A 19262-nucleotide genomic window follows, 5' to 3' on the forward strand; every position below is an offset into this window, starting at 1 on the left:
ATATCTTCTGATGAAGAACTGCAAAGCCATGATTAGTCATTTTGATATGGAAGCATCCTCAGGTAGTGTAGATTCAAATTTGTTAAAATGATGACCCCAGGGGATAGGGATGGGCTATAATGGGGGATCGAAAATTTTACATAGGAACATATAGGAAAATATCTTCTTCTCAAGAACTGAAAATCATTGTTTAGTCATTTTGATATGGAAGCATCCTCAGGTAGTGTAAATTCAATTTTGTTCAAATGATGACCCCCGAGGGTAGGGTGGGGACCAATAGGGGGATCGAAAGTTTTACATAAGAACATATAGAAAAAAATTTCTTCTCAAGAACAGAAAAGCTATGTTTAGTCATATTGATATGGAAGCATCCTCAGGTAGTGTAGATTCAAGTTTGTTCAAATGATGACCCCTGGGATAGGGAGGAGCCACAATGGGGGATCAAATTTTTACAAAGGAATATATGGGAAATTTTTTTAAAAATCATCTCAAGTACAACAAAGCCATTTGTTATATTGACATGGAAGCATCATCAGGTAGTTTAAAATTCAAGCCCCCCCCCCCCCCTGTAATCTTTTCAATACTGAACTGATTTGTGCTTCTGCCTTGCCAATGTGCTCAGGTGAGCGATGTGGCCCATGGGCCTCTTGTTTTTCATATAATCTTGTCCCATTTTTTCATATAATCTTGTCCCATTTTACCACCTTTGATAAATGTACTTGTGGATCAGCTCAACACACTCAAAACTTTTGAAATGGAATCATTTACATGTATTTTACAATTCATTTTTTTTTTTAAATATTTGTTATTCTTTTTTAATAGCTTTATGTTTAGATAATGCCCCGATCCAGGAAGGTATAACATGTAGAGTTTCATTATCATACTTTGCCATGTTTTTGACATAGAAGATGTTGTTTTGTGTGCCGCTCTGAACTGGTTTAAATTGAAGTACATATATATATTGGATTCAGCTTTTAATGACATTTTTTATAACAGATGAAATGATTCTACTTTAATTAATCACCTCTACATATGATTTAGAACTTTATATGTTTACTGTATAGGAAATTTTTTTTTTTTTTTGAAATCAAACTTCTCAGTTTTTAGCTCACCTGAGCCGAAGGCTCAAGTGAGCTTTTCTGATCAAAATTTGTCCGTTGTCTGTCGTCGTCGTCGGCGTCGTTGTTGTCGTAAACTTTTCACATTTTCATCTTCTTCTCCAGAACTACTGGGCCAATTTCAATCAAACTTGGCACAAAGTATCCTTGGGTGAAGGGGTTTCAAGTTTGTTCAAATGAAGGGCCGTGCCCTCCTCCAAGGGGAGATAATTACGAAATAGCAAAAAATTAATGGCATTATTGAAAAATCTTCTTCTCAAGAACCAGTGGGCCAGGAAAGATGAAACTCATGTGGAATTATTGTCAGGTAGTGTAGATTCAAGTTTGTTCAAATCATGACCCCTGGGGATAGGGTGGGGCCACAATGGACAATCAAAGTTTTACATAGGAATATATAGGAAAAATCTTCAAAAATCTTCTTCTCAAGAACAGCAAATCTATGATTGGTCATATTTATTTGGAAGCATCCTCAGGTGGTGTAGATTCAAGTTTGTACAAATCATGACCCCTGGAGATAGGGTGGGGCCACATTGGACGATCAAACGTTTACATAGGAATATATAGGAAAAATCTTCAAAAATCTTCTTCTCAAGAACAGCAAAGCTATGATTGGTCATATTTATGTGGAAGCATCCTCAGGTGGTGTAGATTCAAGTTTGTTCAAATCATGACCCCCAGGGGTAGGGTGGGGCCAAAATGGACAATCAATGTTTAACATAGGTGTACATAGGAAAAATCTTCAAAAATCTTCTTCTCAAGAACAGCAAAGCTATGATTGGTCATATTTATGTGGAAGCATCCTCAGGTGGTGTAGATTCAAGTTTGTACAAATCATGACCCCCAGGGGTAGGGTGGGGCCACATTGGATGATCAAAGTTTTACATAGGAATATATAGGAAAAATCTTCAAAAATCTTCTTCTCAAGAACAGCAAAGCTATGATTGGTCATATTTATATGGAAGCATCCTCAGGTGGTGTAGATTCAAGTTTGTTCAAATCATGACCCCAGGGGTAGGGTGGGGCCACAATGAACGATCAATGTTTAACATAGGTGTACATAGGAAAAATCTTCAAAAATCTTCTTCTCAAGAACAGCAAAGCTATGATTGGTCATATTTATGTGGAAGCATCCTCAGGTGGTGTAGATTCAAGTTTGTTCAAATTATGACCCCTGTAGGTAGGGTGGGGCCACAATGGACGATCAAAGTTTTACATAGGAATATATAGGAAAAATCTTCAAAAATCTTCTTCTCAAGAACAGCAAAGCTATGATTGGTCATATTTATGTGGAAGCATTCTCAGGTGGTATAGATTCAAGTTTGTTCAAATCATGACCCCGGGGGTAGGGTGGGGCCACAATGAACGATCAAAGTTTTACATAGGAATATATAGGAAAAATCTTTAAAAATCTCAAGAACAGCAAAGCCACGGTTTGTCATATTTTACGGAAGCATCCTCAGATAGTGTAGATTCAAGTTTGTTCAAATCATGACCCCCACTTCCTTTTTAGGGGTAGGTTGGGACCACTTATGCATTTAAGCTTTTAAATACTAAACTGATTTTTCCTTTTTTCCTAGCCACAGTGCTCAGGTGAGCGATGTGGCCCTTGGGCCTCTTGTTTAACTTGAAATTGTTTTTTTTATTTAGGATACATGTAAAGTAGTTACGTAAAATGTATCTACAAGTATTTAGTTTCCCATAAATTTTAAATGAAATTTAACATATATTGCATAATACATAAGTTTAAGTAATATATAGGCACCTGTAATTGGTGTTGTATCAAAAGTACCTCATATCTTTCATGCACACATATCATTTTATTCAATGCAATTAATTAAGTTGATATTATGTACAAATATCAAGGCATTTTATTTTGTAATTGGACCATTTTCTTTTTTCAATAAAATTAACAAAAAAATGAACATTTTATTATAATTTATTTAAAATGATAACTTTCCAGCAAGAGGCAAGGTTTGGAAATTGAATACAGTACACAGTTACAGAAACAGTTGACTCCACAACTTGAGCAACATAGCTCATCATTCTATTGATTTATATTTTAAGTTGCAATATTTTATGAATTATGATGACTGGATGTTATACACATGTAATGCATACCTGGGAAAATGACACCACTTATTGAGAGAGGCTATAAACAAGAAATAGACATATCTACTTTTATATACTATAGATGTACATTTTGGGATTAATTTACGCTACATATGCAGTAATAAAAATTTCTGGGAAATTTGTTGTCGCATACTTTAAGTGCATTTAAGAGGTTCCATAGCAATCCAAGAAATCCACTTTTTTCCTGCAGATTAAACAAGATTTTTAATTCTGCAGAATTGTGATCCTGTGGAAAAAAGGTATGTTTACAGTATACAAAAAATACTGGCATTTTTGAGTTGGTGGCATACAGAAGGTGAGAGTTACAATCATTTGCATATTACCATACATAGAAGAAGGATATTGCATGAAATAAGTTTCATATTTTGATAAACTCTCATAATTTTTTTTGTTGTTTGCTTTGTTTTATTTGTCTACCATGTAACCGGAGGGCTTGATTTTTGGAAGAAAATTAGCTCATCTTGAATGCTTGACAAAATATGCAAACAAAGATGAATGTTTCTATTTATCCTGTATTCTGATGCATTAGTTTGGTGTACAATGGATTACTTTGGTCCTTAACATAGGAGATGGGAGTTTGTCCTTTATTGTCCATTATAGATACACTGTCTGGAAATTGTTTAACAAGGACATCAACAGCATCAGTCTTCTCCATTTCCACTGCCTATCAAATATAACAAGCCTTGCATTAATGGAGTCTGGTTGTTTTTTAATACAATTTTTTTGTTTATTTAGAAACAGTCTAATATATATTTGACAAATACATATCAGACTATTCCTAAATACAGTAAAACATGTTCGCTACAAGTATTTAACTGTATGTGAAATGCAATCTTATGATTTCAAAAAAGTAAGGTACGTTATGGATTAGCTTTATATTTATGTACATAAAATATGTAGGAAATTATCCAAATATATAAAAATAATAATTAACACAAAATCTAGGACACAACAAAAACATTGGTATTTATGATATGAATAAGTGCATGTTCATGTATACAGTAAACTTTATTGCAGTTGAATACCACAATTTCCTAGAGTATGATCAAACCATAATTAAATACCATGAGTTTCCAGAATGACTTTTAGAATGAGAATAGTCTGTGGGTAGTATCAATCCCATTAGATTCAGAAATTATGACTGCATTTGAGCAAGTGCTCCACAGAAAATAGGTGGTTTCAGAGGTGCAATAAGTATCTTCTCTTGACATGCAAACCTCCATTCTCATCTTTGTTATGTATTGTTGATTACTGGAAATATTAGGAAACATTGTAATTTAACACAGTTACCTTATGGAGTGCAGTCTTTCCATCACAATCTTGTATGGTAGGACTTGCTCCTCTTTTAAGTAATAATTGTAATATCTCTATGTTTCCCCTGTATGCAGCTCTATGAAGGGGGGTAACTCCTGATTTGGTTATACAGTTAACATCAGCACCAGATTTCAGCAACAGATCACAGATGTTTAGGTGATTGTTTCTACTGGCATAATGCTGAAATATACAGAAATTGAACTTACGTTTGCTGACAGATAATTAGGTACATAGGTCACAAAGCTTACTTTGATGAATCACTGTTTTAAATAGATTAATTTCAATTAAATATAAGCAAAGACCACAGGCACTGGAAGTTAATGTAAATATTGAGTATGTGTATGTATAAAAAAAAAAGGTCCTTTTTTTACATGCAAATACTCAATATTTACATTAACTTCCAGTGCCATGGAAAACACCAAACTAGATTGATTTTTTTTTAAATTCTCAAAATGGCTTATAACAATTCCTAAATGACACATTTTAATTTTCACTGAAAAGATCCAATTAAATAAACCACTGATATACCACTAGCACACTATATTATACATGTATAATATAATATATTCCTTTGCCATTCTCTTTTAACTTTATCTTTCAAATCAATATGTTAAACCTTTTAATAAAAACCAGCATAAAATTGTGCATGTAAAAAATATTTGAAATTTAATAACTACTACCAGAGCAGTGTAGCCTGAGCTGTCAGTTATGTTGGTGTTTTCCCCTTTCTCTAAATGTCTCTGGACTTCCACATAATCTCCATTTAAGGCAGCTGACCAAATTCCTCGCTCAAACTCCATCTCATCTAGGGTTTGGTGCACTGAAGGGGCACCAGAAGAATGGGCACCGCAATTGTGTGCATGTTCACTGGGAAAATTGTTCATGTTTTGGTCAAAATGAAAGTAGAAAGATGGATACCGATCCCGCGAAAAAATAAGCTTTATTCGTTGAAATAAAATAATAACAAATTATGCCATATTCACAGTGCTTTTGAAAACATGATGTTACACATGAAGAAAACTAGTTTGATACTAGCGTTAAAATATTATTTTATGAATAAAATTCTACCTACAATAATATCATCGGGATCGAATTTCTTTTATGTTGAAAAATGGCTGCGCCCATGACCAAGCCGGTGACACACGTCGTGTTTGACGTGGATGGTGTTTTAATAGGTATTGTTTTGTTAATTTTACATTCCGTCTACCTATTCCACTTGACATTTTGTTGTAATGATGATCTTCTACGTTGAAGTCAGTTCAACTATCAAACCCTACCCTTTCTTAGTCTCTCTAACATTGCATCAGTCTCAGACTGATTCATGATGATCAGTATATACACCGAAGATTATATTCTCAATCTAATCAATGGGGGTGTAGTCCATGAGTGTAAAAAAATAAGGGTAGACTTTACTTTACCGGTCCCCAGATCCGCAAGATCCTCGCGCTCATTGCACTATGACGTAAGATTTACGTCACTCAACTGATTAGAGTTTAGTCTTGCACCCACCTGAAAGATTAGGGTTAGTCCTTGCACAAGTTTTTGACTGATTAGTGTTAGTCTCGCATCCATTTGAGAGATTAGGGTTAGTCTTCGCACATGGGTTAGTCTAGCATCCGCCTGGGAGATTTGGGTTAGTCCTCGCATACCATCCGAGATATTAGAGTTAGTGTCTTGTTCTTTTAGATTAATTAAGAAATTCAGTTGCATCTGTATTTTTGCAAGATCTTAATTCAGCTTCAATGACATCTCGTTGGTTTGTTTACATAAAATAAAGTCTCAGTATGAAAGAAACGGCACTAAGCATGCGCTGCACGCACTTCATTGACAATTATTTTTTGTCTCCTTTTCACTGAATAAACAATATTTATTATTTTTCTTCAGAGAACGAGGTTAAAAACAAAGTTTGAAACTAAACTTTTAACCATAGAATTCAATTTTGGGGTCAAAAAGGCTTAAAACCTCATACTTTTTTAGCTCACCTGAGCCGAAGGCTCAAGTGAGCTTTTCTGATCACATTTTGTCTGTAGTCCGTCTGTCCGTCTGTCTGTCTGTCTGTCTGTCTGTCTGTCCGTCCGTCCGTCTGTAAACTTTTCACATTTTCGACTTCTTCTCAAGAACCACTGGGCCAATTTCAACCAAACTTGCCACAAAGTATCCTTGGGTGAAGGGGATTCAAGTTTGTTCAAATGAAGGGCCATGCCCTCATTCAAGGGGAGATAATGAAGAATAGGTGAAAAATTAGTAGCATCTTTTAAAAATCTTCTTCTCAAGAACCACAAAGCCAGGGAAGATGAAACTTATGTGGAAGCATCCTCAGGTAGTGTAGATTCAAGTTTGTTCAAATCATGACCCCCGGGGGTAGGGCGGGGCCACAGTGGAGGATCAAAGTTTTACATAGAAATATATAGGAAAAACCTTTAAAAATCTTCTTCTCAAGAACAGCAAAGCCATGATGAGTCATTTTTATATGGAAGCATCCTCATGTAGTGTAGATTCAAGTTTGTTCAAATCATGACCCCCGGGGGTAGGGCGGGGCCACAATGGAGGATCAAAGTTTTACATAGAAATATATAGGAAAAACCTTTAAAAATCTTCTTCTCAATAACAGCAAAGCCATGATGAATCATATTTATATGAAAGCATCCTCAGGTAGTGTAGATTCAAGTTTGTTCAAATCATGACCCCCGGGGTAGGGCGGGGCCACAATGGAGGATCAAAGTTTTACATAGAAATATATAGGAAAAACCTTTAAAAATCTTCTTCTCAAGAACAGCAAAGCCCTAATTGGTCATATTTATATGGAAGCATCCTCATGTAGTGTAGATTCAAGTTTGTCCAAATCATGACCCCTGGGGGTAGGGCGGGGCCACAATGGAGGATCAAAGTTTTACATAGAAATATATAGGAAAAATCTTTAAAAATCTTCTTCTCAATAACAGCAAAGCCCTAATTTTCATATTTATATGAAAGCATCCTCAGGTAGTGTAGATTCAGGTTTGTTCAAATCATGACCCCCTGGGGGTAGGGCGGGGCCACAATGGAGGATCAAAGTTTTACATAGAAATATATAGGAAAAATCTTTAAAAATCTTCTTCTCAGGAACAGCAAAGCCCTGATTGATTATATTAATGTGGAAGTATCCTCAGGTAGTGTAGATTCAAGTTTGTTCAAATCATGACCCCCGGGGGTAGGACGGGGCCACAGTGGAGGATCAAATTTTTACATAGAAATATATAGGAAAAACCTTTAAAAATCTTCTTCTCAAGAACAACAAAGCCATGATGAGTCATATTTATATGGAAGCATCCTCAGGTAGTGTAGATTCAAGTTTGTTCAAATCATGACCCCCTGGGGGTAGGGCGGGGCCACAATGGAGGATCAAAGTTTTACATGTACATAGAAATATATAGGAAAAACCTTTAAAAATCTTCTTAATAACAGCAAAGCCCTAATTGGTCATATTTATATGAAAGCATCCTCAGGTAGTGTAGATTCAAGTTTGTTCAAATCATGACCCCCCGGGGGGTAGGGCGGGGCCACAATGGAGGATCAAAGTTTTACATAGAAATATATAGGAAAAATCTTTAAATATCTTCTTCTCAGGAACAGCAAAGCCCTGATTGATCATATTTATGTGGAAGTATCCTCAGGTAGTGTAGATTCAAGTTTGTTCAAACCATGACCCCCGGGGGTAGGGTGGGGCCACAATGGAGGATAAAAGTCTGAAATAGAAATATATAGGAAGATATGTTCTGATGAAGAACTGCAAAGCCATGATTAGTCATTTGATATGGAAGCATCCTCAGGTAGTGTAAATTCAATTTTGTTCAAATGATGACCCCCGAGGGTAGGGTGGGGCCCAATAAGGGGATCAAAAGTTTTACATAGGAACATATAGAAAAAAAATTTCTTCTCAAGAACAGAAAAGCTATGTTTAGTCATATTGATATGGAAGTATCCTCAGGTAGTGTAGATTCAAGTTTGTTCAAATGATGACCCCTGGGATAGGGAGGAGCCACAATGGGGGATCAAATTTTTACAGAAGAATATATGGGAAATTTTTTTTAAAATCTTCTCAAGTACAACAAAGCCATTTGTTAAAACAAATTATATATTGACATGGAAGCATCATCAGGTAGTTTAATATTGAAGCCCCCCCCCCCCCCCCCCCCTTTGCCAATGTGCTCAGGTGAGCGATGTGGCCCATGGGCCTCTTGTATTTCTTTCGATCGCTCATGTGATCTCGTATATATTGAAATCGCCTATGGCAACACTATATTTTAGCGCCTTTTTCTGGGGACCGGTAGTCATTCCAGAAAAATAATATTAAACTCCCACAGCCAGCCTATAAGGCCAAGTGGAAAAAATAAAATGCCATGGTACGCTGCTTGTGATATTAAGGATTGGCATTTGTTATTAGACATTCATCCATTATAATTTTCACAAATGTCATTCTGGAAATGCATTCAAATGTCCAAAATGCATAATATGCTAAATTTAATTGTAACATAACCTGTGGAATTTGACTTTGGGCAATTCCACTGATTTTTATTTTGAAGTTCATTTGTTTTGTTAGAATGTTTCAATACTAACCTCATGTGAACATCAATACAAAACCATTTTGATCGGATGTCTCAATGGCTACATTCTGCCAAACAATAACACTTACACAGAAGAAAATTTAGTGAATGTATAATGATATTTTATTGGACTTGGCAGGGCTAGACAAATAATAGCAGTGCCCGACGCCCGGGACAACAAATTTGTTTGGCAGGCAAGTTATTTGATAAATAGTGCCTTTCTGCGGACAAGTTCTTTCAGTTTACAAAAAGTCATATACTCAAATGCCATTTGTTTTACTGCTGTTAAAATATAATGAATCATGACAGAACACCTTTTTTGCTGCTGTTGACTACTACATTAAATACTCAGTCGGAAATCCTCTAGATTTTACCCATTTGACATGCGTTGTTAAAATATCATTCATGTGTAACAGTTGTTAAAATATACACAAGAGGTAAAGCTATCGATGTCATGTCAAAAAAAGTTGGAGAGGCTTTTAGATCTTTTTACTGGCAAAATACAAAATTCATGCCGTGAATACAGACATTTTTACTGGTATAAAAATTGGAGCTGCTGACAGGCAACCATACGGTCATAAAGTCGATTGTTCAAATGGCATGCAGTAGTATTTTTCTAAATAAAATAATGTATTTATTATTTTTGTTTTCATTTAAATAAATACACACCAATTTAAAAAAAATTAGTGAATACATAATTGAAAAAGAATTTTGAAGATCATAGATTTATCGATAAACTTAAACTTTACCAATGCGGCAATGCCCTAAAAATATGGAAAGAATTCTTAATCTTAAATATAAATTTAAAATGTACTTTTAGTAATAATCAGTGTGCCCTGCACATGCTTAGAAATTCTCCCCTAAATTTCTCTGTGAGAGAATTAAGTGATTTTGCATCTAAGGTAAGTCCCATGTAGCATCTCAGTTGAGAAATGATATAAGGTTAATATTAATGCTTTACTGAATTTCATGCTATTGAAGAAAAAGGTGGCATGAGCAGCACTTTTTTTTTTAAAGAACAAGTATTTCATCGGAGGTAACCTGTCCGAGGGCAAGTAATGCAAAATTCTAATGTCTACTCCTGTTTGGTCAGGATAAAACAGTGTTGAACTGATTTTATATAAGATCATACTCTAGCTTTTGTAATAGAAAGAATGCAGATCTAGAGTATTTTCAAAAACTGTTTTTGAAATGATTTGTGTTAAACCTAAAGCTACCTGGTACTTGCCATAGATTACATTCAGTCCCCTTGTATAGTGCAATTTATGTAATGCACCCTTGTGGTATTAGAGGAATCTAAATCATGTAAATCTTTTCTTAACTACAGTTGACAGTTTAATGCAGCCTTAAACATTGTTTAAAGCATAATGTAGTTAAGACTTCTCCCTAAAATTTTATAAAATCCTATAATTCACATCTCTGTTTTTAATTTCTATAATGAGATATACAGTCCATTCATTACAGTGTATCTTTTTCCAGACACAGAACATTTATATACTGACATTGTTCAAGGGATTGTGGGTCAGTATGGGAAGACATTTACATTGGACATTAAAGTCAAACAGATGGGCAGGAAGGAGCCAGAATCAGCAGCCATTGTTATAGGCAAGTTACTTGTCAGGTTACAAAATTTTAATAATGTAAGATTTCTAAAGTTTCCAGTTTTGTATTAAGTTTTTGTCTTCAAGGTTGTTTTATTTCTTTCTTTTTTTTCTTAATTACTGTCAGAAATTGATTATATCATGATATTTATATGAGAAAAGATAAAATAAAAGATAGTTCTTTAACTGACAATGGTTATGCTTTATAGAGGCCCTAGATTTACCACTGACTGTGGACCAGTATCTAAAAATGGCCCATGAACAACAAGAGAAATTGTTTCCTTCTGTTGAAGTAATGCCAGGTAAGGTATTGCTCTCTCGTATCCAAATCAGAAATATTTGTTTGCAATGTATTTAAAAACTGCAGCAATTTTAGCATAGTGACTTTACTTTATACAACTCATAAAAAAGTCATGATCTTTCAATACATGTGCAAAATGATGATAGTAAAATAAATCTTATTCCAACGAAACATTTAAAAACACATGAAAAACAATGTTTACTCATTTCTTTTCTAGGAGCAGAACGACTAGTCAAACATTTACACAAACATGGAGTTCCTATTGCCACTGCCACTGGTTCTCATACACAGAGTTTTGAATTAAAAACATCCAATCACAAAGATTTATTTTCTTTGTTTCATCACTGTGTTCTGAGTGGAGATGACCCGGAGTGTAAACATGGCAAGCCAGCACCAGATTGTTTCTTACTGGCTGCCAAAAGATTTCCTGACAATCCAGAACCCAGTAAAGTAAGGATTTCCATTTAAAAAAAAGTATTGATACTATGATCAATTGGTGTAAAAGTTTAAAACTTTTGTGGTCAATAATACCTGAGATGTAAAAGTTTAAAAATCCCGTGATCAGTTTTTATGTTAGATGGCATTCACTTGGTTCTTTAAAAGTAGATTCTGGAAAAGCAAAGAATAGTGTAAAAGGAGAAGTGTTTAAGTTTTTGGAGTTGGTCAAACAGTTAACCACATTGTACCAAACCTGCAGATTGCATTTCGTTGAACATTCATTTCATATGAGACCTATCCTAATGAATTACGGTACATGTTTTGAGGCAAGTTTTGTAAATTTTGATGATGTATGTTTATATTCAGGTGTTGGTGTTTGAGGATGCTCCTAATGGTGTGGAGGCAGCCCATGCAGCAGGGATGCAATGTGTGTGGTTACCGCACAAAGGAATAGATATACAAACACATAGACACATGGCTACACTGGTGCTAGACTCACTAGAGGAATTCAAGCCCGAGATGTTTGGACTGCCTCCATTTGACAGTTAATCAACAAAGTCAAATTATTTAGTTATTTAATAGCAACGTTTTAGTTATCCAAATTGCAATGAAAATAGCTAGTGCCTTAAATAGCTAGTAAAAATGAAATAAGTTATTTTGAGGTACTAGTGCCATAACTATATAATAAGTGTATGTAAAGTGGTAGATATATATTTATTCAAGATTTCATGAGAATGATAGTGATTATTTTTTATCTCGGATTTATTTTACTGGTAATTATTATGGATTTAATTTCTTTATTCATGATTTTCAATCAGAATTTTTTATGTTTTTTTTTTAAATCCACTTTAATTTTAGGCATTTAATATACACAGCATCTGTACAATGGGTACTTGTTCATCTTATTATGCATGGTACATGTTCATCTTTTTATTTTTATGCATGGATATTTAAGCTTACTGGTGATTTATTAACTTGAATGAAATGCTTTTTTTTGTGATGATGGATTTTAAGGAAGTATTTTTCTTTTTGCTTTAAGATCAAACAAAAACAGTACATTTCTCTTTGATTAAAATAATGGTTAGTGTGGCAACCCAGAGAATATATGCACTCTGCTCTCTGCAACTTGTTAATGCAGAGGCTTTTAAGCTTAGCATATTGTTTCAAAATTGCTGACCAAAACAATTATCAATAATTCTAATTTATAAAGTATAACTTTTACATTTTGCCTGATTTTTTTTTATCTTGAAAAGAAATTTATTATACATGTACATGTACATGTAACAAGTGTTGCATCCAACCAATTAAGCCTAGAATTAGAAGTTCCCATCAATTACCATCAGTTACTTATACATTGATTGAAATGTGCTTTGTTGTTTAGAACAGTTAATAGGAAGACAGTTGCTATTTGAGTGTTTGCCATTAACTATTTAAAAGCTTCAAAACATTGATGGTTGGAATTTTCTTTTTAAATTTCATAGAATGAGGATCTTCATTTTATGCTTCAAACAAAAAGATAACTGTATTATACATTTTTGATGAGGTAATATGAAGTAAATTCCTTTTCATTTTTTTATTGATGGTACTTCAAAGACACACGCCTTTGACATCAATGTAGTGCTGTACCAGCATAATTTGTGTAAGTCTGTAACTATGGGGTCTTCAAGAGACAACCTATCTACCCTAAACAGTTAATTTATTGTGACAATTTTATTTATGAAGCACCTGTCCAATAGAAACTCCTTTATGCAACAAAAAGCTTTTCTGATTTTTAATCAGAACTTGAATTGTATTTGTGCTAGCGTAGATATATACATTATTTGGGTCAACATTGTAATTAAGCAGAGAAATTTATATGTACGTTACAGTTACATCCTAACAAGTCAAATATTTAACCTTAATGGATTAGGAAATAACTTCTGCCTGCTCATTTGTCCCTTAGGGTTTTATTTAACCCCCCCTTCTTGAAAAGTGGGGGTATATAGTGATGAGATGTCTGCATGTACCTACGTCTGTATGTCCATTACTCATTCTTATACACAACTCCTCATATACCCTGATTAAAATTTACTTAATGATTAATTGCAGAATCTTTATTACAGATTTCTATTGTGCACCTTTTACTTTACGTTTTGATGAGACACATATTTAGGGTGTCTCAAAGTGAAACGTACACTGTCAGTCTTTCTGTAATACTGGGGTACCAATCTCTTATCTGCAATTCCTCCTATATCACTGAATAAAAAATAATGAAACTTTAACAGAATCTTTATTACATAGTGTCATTGTGCATCTTTTATTTTACATTTTTCTCAAACACATATTTGGGGTTTCCTATAGGAAAACATGGAATTTGCTATGATACTCTTATGGGAGCTGGGATATCATTTTGTGAGCTCATATATAAATAGAAAACACATATACATTTTCAGCAACATCATCAGACTTTTAATCAAAAAATATTTAACACATATCATTCATTTAATAATACATCAAACAGACCAGAACCAAGTCCTATAGATTGTGTTGCCATGGTAAATTACTTGTAGGTGAAATCTATAACACTTTTTTTTTAAATTATATATTTTTTTAAGTGTTCATTAGCTGTGTATGTGTAAAGCTTTAGAATGCTGTTGTTTTTTTTTCAAAGCTTAAGTTTGCTTTGACATAGCTTGTACATGTAACATACATAATTGTTATATTACAGACTAGATTACATATGTATAAGGCAAGCAGTCTGCCCAGGTTTTTAATGGACACATGTCTCGTCATCAGCATCATCTATTAGCTAAGCTACTAAGGTGTAAAACATTGTGATTTTTACAACATTTTGTTGAACATTACAGAAACTACTTTACTGTTGTGAAAGATGCATTGGGTTTCAATTGTTGATTTTATCTGTGATTTTATCCATGAAGAATAAATACATAGTATTTTAGATTTCTGTACTTTTTTTAATTATTTTTGATAATAGCCAGTAGATGAATGTCATAGACTATTATGTTGGTTTTTTTTTTTTTGCCTTCTCAATAAACTCTCAAAAATGATGTTTAAAAAGTGAAAACAGAAATGCGTAGTATTTTTGTGTCTCGTTTAATATTTTCAGAATTACCGGACCGGTATAACTTTACTGTATGACATAACTAGTTATGTATAGAAGTTAAGTGTTGAATTTACATACGTTAAATTCCATATGCAATATTGGGAATTGCAGGGGGGAGTTTTAAGAAGTATAAAATATAATAGGTTTGAGTGCTTACTGATTTTTTTAATACTCTCCGATTTTCATTAGATGTTGATTTTTATGATGTTGATGTGGATGCATGTTATATCTTAAACATGTTTGTAAACAAAAATTGACTGTGAACAAACTCAACAAAACGGGGAAAAAAACGTTAGAACGTCACCAAATCAAATTCAAGCCTGAGAAATGTGTAAAATCCATAAGAAGAAACTTCTTGTTGAAGCGAAATATCCACTAAATTCTCAGAAAGCACTTAAAAGTCAAACGGTTTTGGTATAGTGTTTGGTGTGTCTTCCGATTCAACATCTAAAACGGGATCAAAATGTTCGTTTTTATTTGATAAATATATAACAGGGTATGTTATTTCTGGATTATCTAGTGGCTTAAAGGTCTGCCAATGATATTCTGTTGTTCCTCCATATTGTATGGGAGAATACACCATGATCACGGTTCGCAGTAAGGTTGCTGTCGCCATGATTTCTGTGTCAGTCGCCCACTCTCTTGACCTTTTCATACTCGAAATATACTTTGTCATTCCACCTCGACTAAGAAGAAATGTCCGATACGTATCTGGATGATCACTAACATGTTTGGTGACAGCCGTCCGAACTGTCATATGTTCTGCTTCAGAGCCAGACACCACAGCACTGATGGCGCGAAAAAAGCAGTTGCCATCGCCGCGCACTGTGAGAGTTCGTTTTGGCGGGGAATCTTGACTGAATTGTCTCATTTCACCACAACTAATATATTTTTCCAAAGGAATATCCAATACTTTACACTTTTCTTTTTGCCATTCCTTTGTGACAGGAAAGTATGTATACTTTGGTCCCCGCTCTGCCTTTGGTTCCCTCTTTGACTGGTAGTAATCAGAAATATCTTCTTTGTGCGATCTAGAGTCTACCACAGTGTCATATCGAGCCTTACCTCCAGGGTTTGTATGAGGTACCCCTCCCCCTGGGTCACGAGTTTTCTTTGTCGGACCGATGGAGAGATTTTTAAAAGAGTGTTCCATTTTCAACAGAATCTAATAATAGAGAGCTTCGTCTCGAAGAACATATCCCTCACTGTTTCAATTTTTAAGTTCTGAATAAAAATTACACTTACAAGTAATGTGCTATATCATTTCCAAGCAAATGTCATTTATCAACAGTCCAGAAAGCAGGTCGTTGGATTTTAAATGTGGTAGCCAAGAATATATATATACAAAGTTGATTCAACGCAGTGAATAACGGAGGTGTTACATTCCTAAATATGATTTTCCTCAGCCTCTGGACGCGAAAGTAACATTTTTGTTTTCCTTTCTGCTGAACTTCCTCTAAACATGCGCAGGGTCGTCTAAAGATCAATTTATGAGTATGGACATGTTTTTCTGCAACTTATATCGATCTTAGTTCCCAGGTATACAGACATTTAAATACCAGTATTGATCTAAATGGTAGCCCCCCACACTTCAATGCAGCATGACAATGCGCCGATAATTCGACAGATCGATGGAACTAAACTGGTAAACCTCGCTATTATTTAAAATGATTACCGGATGCTTAACCCTTTAAAGAATTTAAATTATTGATTTAGTCTAAATCTAACTGTTTTAGGTGGATCTCTTGGAAAAGTCATATATTATAGTTTCTCTTCAAACCGTCTCCACGTGAATTAGTACTTACATAAACGGGCTTTCTTTTTTTCTTCCCTCGTACTAGAAATTTGACAGTTAGTGTGTGTGTTTTGGCTTTCACTTATCAGACATTGTCATGGACCCCCCCCCCATTAGTAATCATACTTTTTGAAGACCCCTTCCCTTTATTTTTATTATTATTTGGGAAAGGGGGGTGGTGGTGATCCGAATAAGACAAATTGATAATATAGTATAATCCGTCCATGGGTCTCTCGATCCTGTCCTGTTTTCTTATATACAAGTTGTTCAATATTTCCTTCCATCCCTCGATATATCTTAACCAGAGCCACTTAACTTCTACGGCCAAGTTGTGCAAAAGCAGTCAATAATACGTAGCCTCTAAGGAAATTCTTTGTCTGTTGTTGACATTAGTGTTAATTTTTCGAAATACGTGTAGAACGGCAAGCAAACATTACCAAGATATTGTGAATATGACTTGGTGACTTTGGTATATAACTTTGCATTTGTTTTGTTTTATATTTTCTAATAAAAACAACTAATATGAAGTTGCTACATTCATTTATTAATATTGTACATTATACACTGAACATGTGGAAAGTAGTTTATTACTCGGTTTTATAGTTCAGGGTCATGTACGGCTCTAAATAAAAAGGACTTGGATGTCAAGGCACGACACATTTGATAAATAGTCATTATACAATTCAATTCAATTTGTTTATTTACCAATTAAAGGCCCTCATGGGGCAAAAAGAAAGTACATAGTAAACACTTATATATATAGTCATATACATGTAATACAATATACATACATACAAGAGAGAAAGAGTTGCATGATTAATAGGAGAAAAACATAAAAAAGCAGGAATAAACCAGAGAGTTTTTATACATATACATGTACATAAATTCTGCACAAATAAAAAAATGTTTGTTATACATACATACAAGAGAGAAAGAGTTGCATGATTAATAGGAAAAAGACATAAAAAAGCAGGAATAAACCAGATAGTTTTTATACATATACATGTACATAAATTCTGCACAAATAAAAAATGTTTGTTTTATATATATATATATATATATATATATATATATATATATATATATATATATATATATATATATATATATATATATATATATATATATATATATATATATATTTATTTATATATAGCTAAAGAAGTTAATTCCCTCAGCAGAGGCGTTAAAATGGACACTACTGTTTTAAATATTCTACTTTACGCAGATGACATAGCACTTACTGCTGGTAATGAAAAGGATATGCAGGACATTCTAAATGTTGTCTCGACGTGGTTCAAAAAGTGGCACTTAACGGTAAACCCTGAAAAATCTAAAGTTGTGCATTTTCGAAAAAGAAACATTATGCAGAGTAACTACAAATTCTACCTCGGAAACACTTTTCTTGAGTATGCTTCTTCCTACAAATATTTAGGTGTCATATTTGGGGATAATAGGGGATTCAAGACAAATATAGAAAACCTCGCAAAATCAGGAGGCCGCGCTCTAGGGGCAATGATACCAAAAATCCATCATCTTAAACACGTTGCATTCAACACATTTGAAACGCTTTTTCATAATTGTGTCTCTCCCGTAATAGACTATCGCAGCGGTGTGTGGGGATATGAAACATCGCACAAAACTGGTATGGTACAAGATCGGGCTCAACGATACTTTCTTGAGGTTCACCGGTTAACAACTCTCTTAGCTGTACGTGGTGAGTGTGGATGGTCTGCCGCTAGTCTGCGACACAAAACTAACATGGTGCGACTATGGAATAAACTGATCCTCATGGATGACGATAGGATCACAAAGAAAATATTTATGGCGTCTTGTAATGAAAATAATCCCCGTAGCTGGAATCATCATATGAAAATTCTCTTTGAAAACTCAGATTTAAACCACATTTTCCATAACATGCAGTTTTTGCGATATTCAAATTTTTATTCAGAGACAACTTCTAAATCAACAATCCAAATGGCAATCTGATATTAAAAAATCTGCAAAATTACGGACGTACTGCATTATTAAAGAAGAATACGGCCTTGAACAATACGTTGAGATGAATAAGGTCTACAATGGCACTGCGTATCGAGACTGGTCGCTATCGTGGAGAACCAATTCAAGACAGAATATGTAATCTCTGTGATCTTAACGAAGTAGAGGATGAACTTCATTTTCTATTAAAATGTAATCTCTATAAAAACTGTAGACACGACTTTCTAAGAAATACTGGAACCTCAAATTTACATAATAATGATTTAAATATATGTTCTCTTTAAATATCTATTAACTCACTTCCCACGTCAAACTGCAAATTTCATATACAACATTTATAACATAAGACAACAAAAAATTTCACGCATGTAATGTTTATTTATATTTCTTAAAGTGACTTATAGGTCCGATGGGCCGGGTGTTGTTCATACATGTTTAGTTGTTTAATGAATGTAAAATTATTGTATATATACACATGTCACTATAATAAAATATTTACCCTATAATACTTACTCTCACAATTTAGAATCCAGAATAATTTTTGTTTAGCAGGCAATTTTGTAAAATGTTTTACTTTAGATGAGATTAAGTTAAATAGATCTTCTCTTTCCTTTGTGAATAAGGAAATGTTCTTCATCTTCAATTTGATTTAGCATACAATTTTTACATATTCTTTCTGTTCTAGGTGTGTTATTATATCTGCCTAATTCTATAAAGAGTCTGTTTGCTGATACACATAATCTACAAATTGGCTTTCTGTTTTCAGGTTTAAATAACATTAGATATTTTTCCAGTCTAAAATTGTTCTTCAGAAACAAGTAAGTGACAAGTTTACCGTCCCTCTTTTAGCGTTTCGTTTGAGAACTGCCAATCCATAGAGT

At 34.0% G+C, this 19262-nt stretch overlaps 2 protein-coding genes across 2 annotated transcripts; one reads left to right on the plus strand and one right to left on the minus strand.

The window, feature by feature from the left end:
• Positions 1 to 3038: 3038 nt before the first annotated feature.
• LOC133181288 (ankyrin repeat domain-containing protein 39-like) lies at positions 3039 to 5453 on the minus strand. Its single transcript, XM_061315815.1, has 3 exons — positions 5243 to 5453; positions 4539 to 4742; positions 3039 to 3912 (listed from the first exon to the last, which is right to left on the minus strand). The coding sequence occupies exons 1-3, from the start codon at positions 5444 to 5446 to the stop codon at positions 3754 to 3756; spliced, it is 567 nt and encodes a 188-aa protein (XP_061171799.1). The 5' UTR covers positions 5447 to 5453; the 3' UTR covers positions 3039 to 3753.
• A 220-nt stretch (positions 5454 to 5673) lies between these two features.
• LOC133180956 (pseudouridine-5'-phosphatase-like) lies at positions 5674 to 12253 on the plus strand. Its single transcript, XM_061315425.1, has 5 exons — positions 5674 to 5737; positions 10625 to 10750; positions 10956 to 11048; positions 11265 to 11497; positions 11852 to 12253. Exons 1-5 carry the CDS (start codon positions 5674 to 5676, stop codon positions 12032 to 12034), a joined length of 699 nt encoding a protein of 232 aa, XP_061171409.1. The 3' UTR covers positions 12035 to 12253.
• The last annotated feature ends 7009 nt before the right edge of the window (positions 12254 to 19262 follow it).

Source organism: Saccostrea echinata, unplaced genomic scaffold (assembly GCF_033153115.1).
Source record: "Saccostrea echinata isolate AGI-Se365-2 ecotype Australia unplaced genomic scaffold, CSIRO_AGI_Sech_v1 ptg000008l, whole genome shotgun sequence".
In the NCBI taxonomy this organism is placed as follows: Eukaryota; Metazoa; Mollusca; class Bivalvia; order Ostreida; family Ostreidae; genus Saccostrea; species Saccostrea echinata.

Coding starts and splice junctions, on each gene's coding strand:
- LOC133181288 (XM_061315815.1), bottom strand. CDS start 5,446: ATGAACAATTTTCCCAGTGAACATGCACACAATTGCGGTGCCCATTCT. Junction 4,743..5,242: donor GCTCAGGCTACACTGCTCTG/GTAGTAGTTATT, acceptor TGTATATTTCAG/CATTATGCCAGTAGAAACAA. Junction 3,913..4,538: donor GAAAGACTGCACTCCATAAG/GTAACTGTGTTA, acceptor TATATTTGATAG/GCAGTGGAAATGGAGAAGAC.
- LOC133180956 (XM_061315425.1), top strand. CDS start 5,674: ATGGCTGCGCCCATGACCAAGCCGGTGACACACGTCGTGTTTGACGTG. Junction 5,738..10,624: donor CGTGGATGGTGTTTTAATAG/GTATTGTTTTGT, acceptor ATCTTTTTCCAG/ACACAGAACATTTATATACT. Junction 11,498..11,851: donor ACAATCCAGAACCCAGTAAA/GTAAGGATTTCC, acceptor GTTTATATTCAG/GTGTTGGTGTTTGAGGATGC.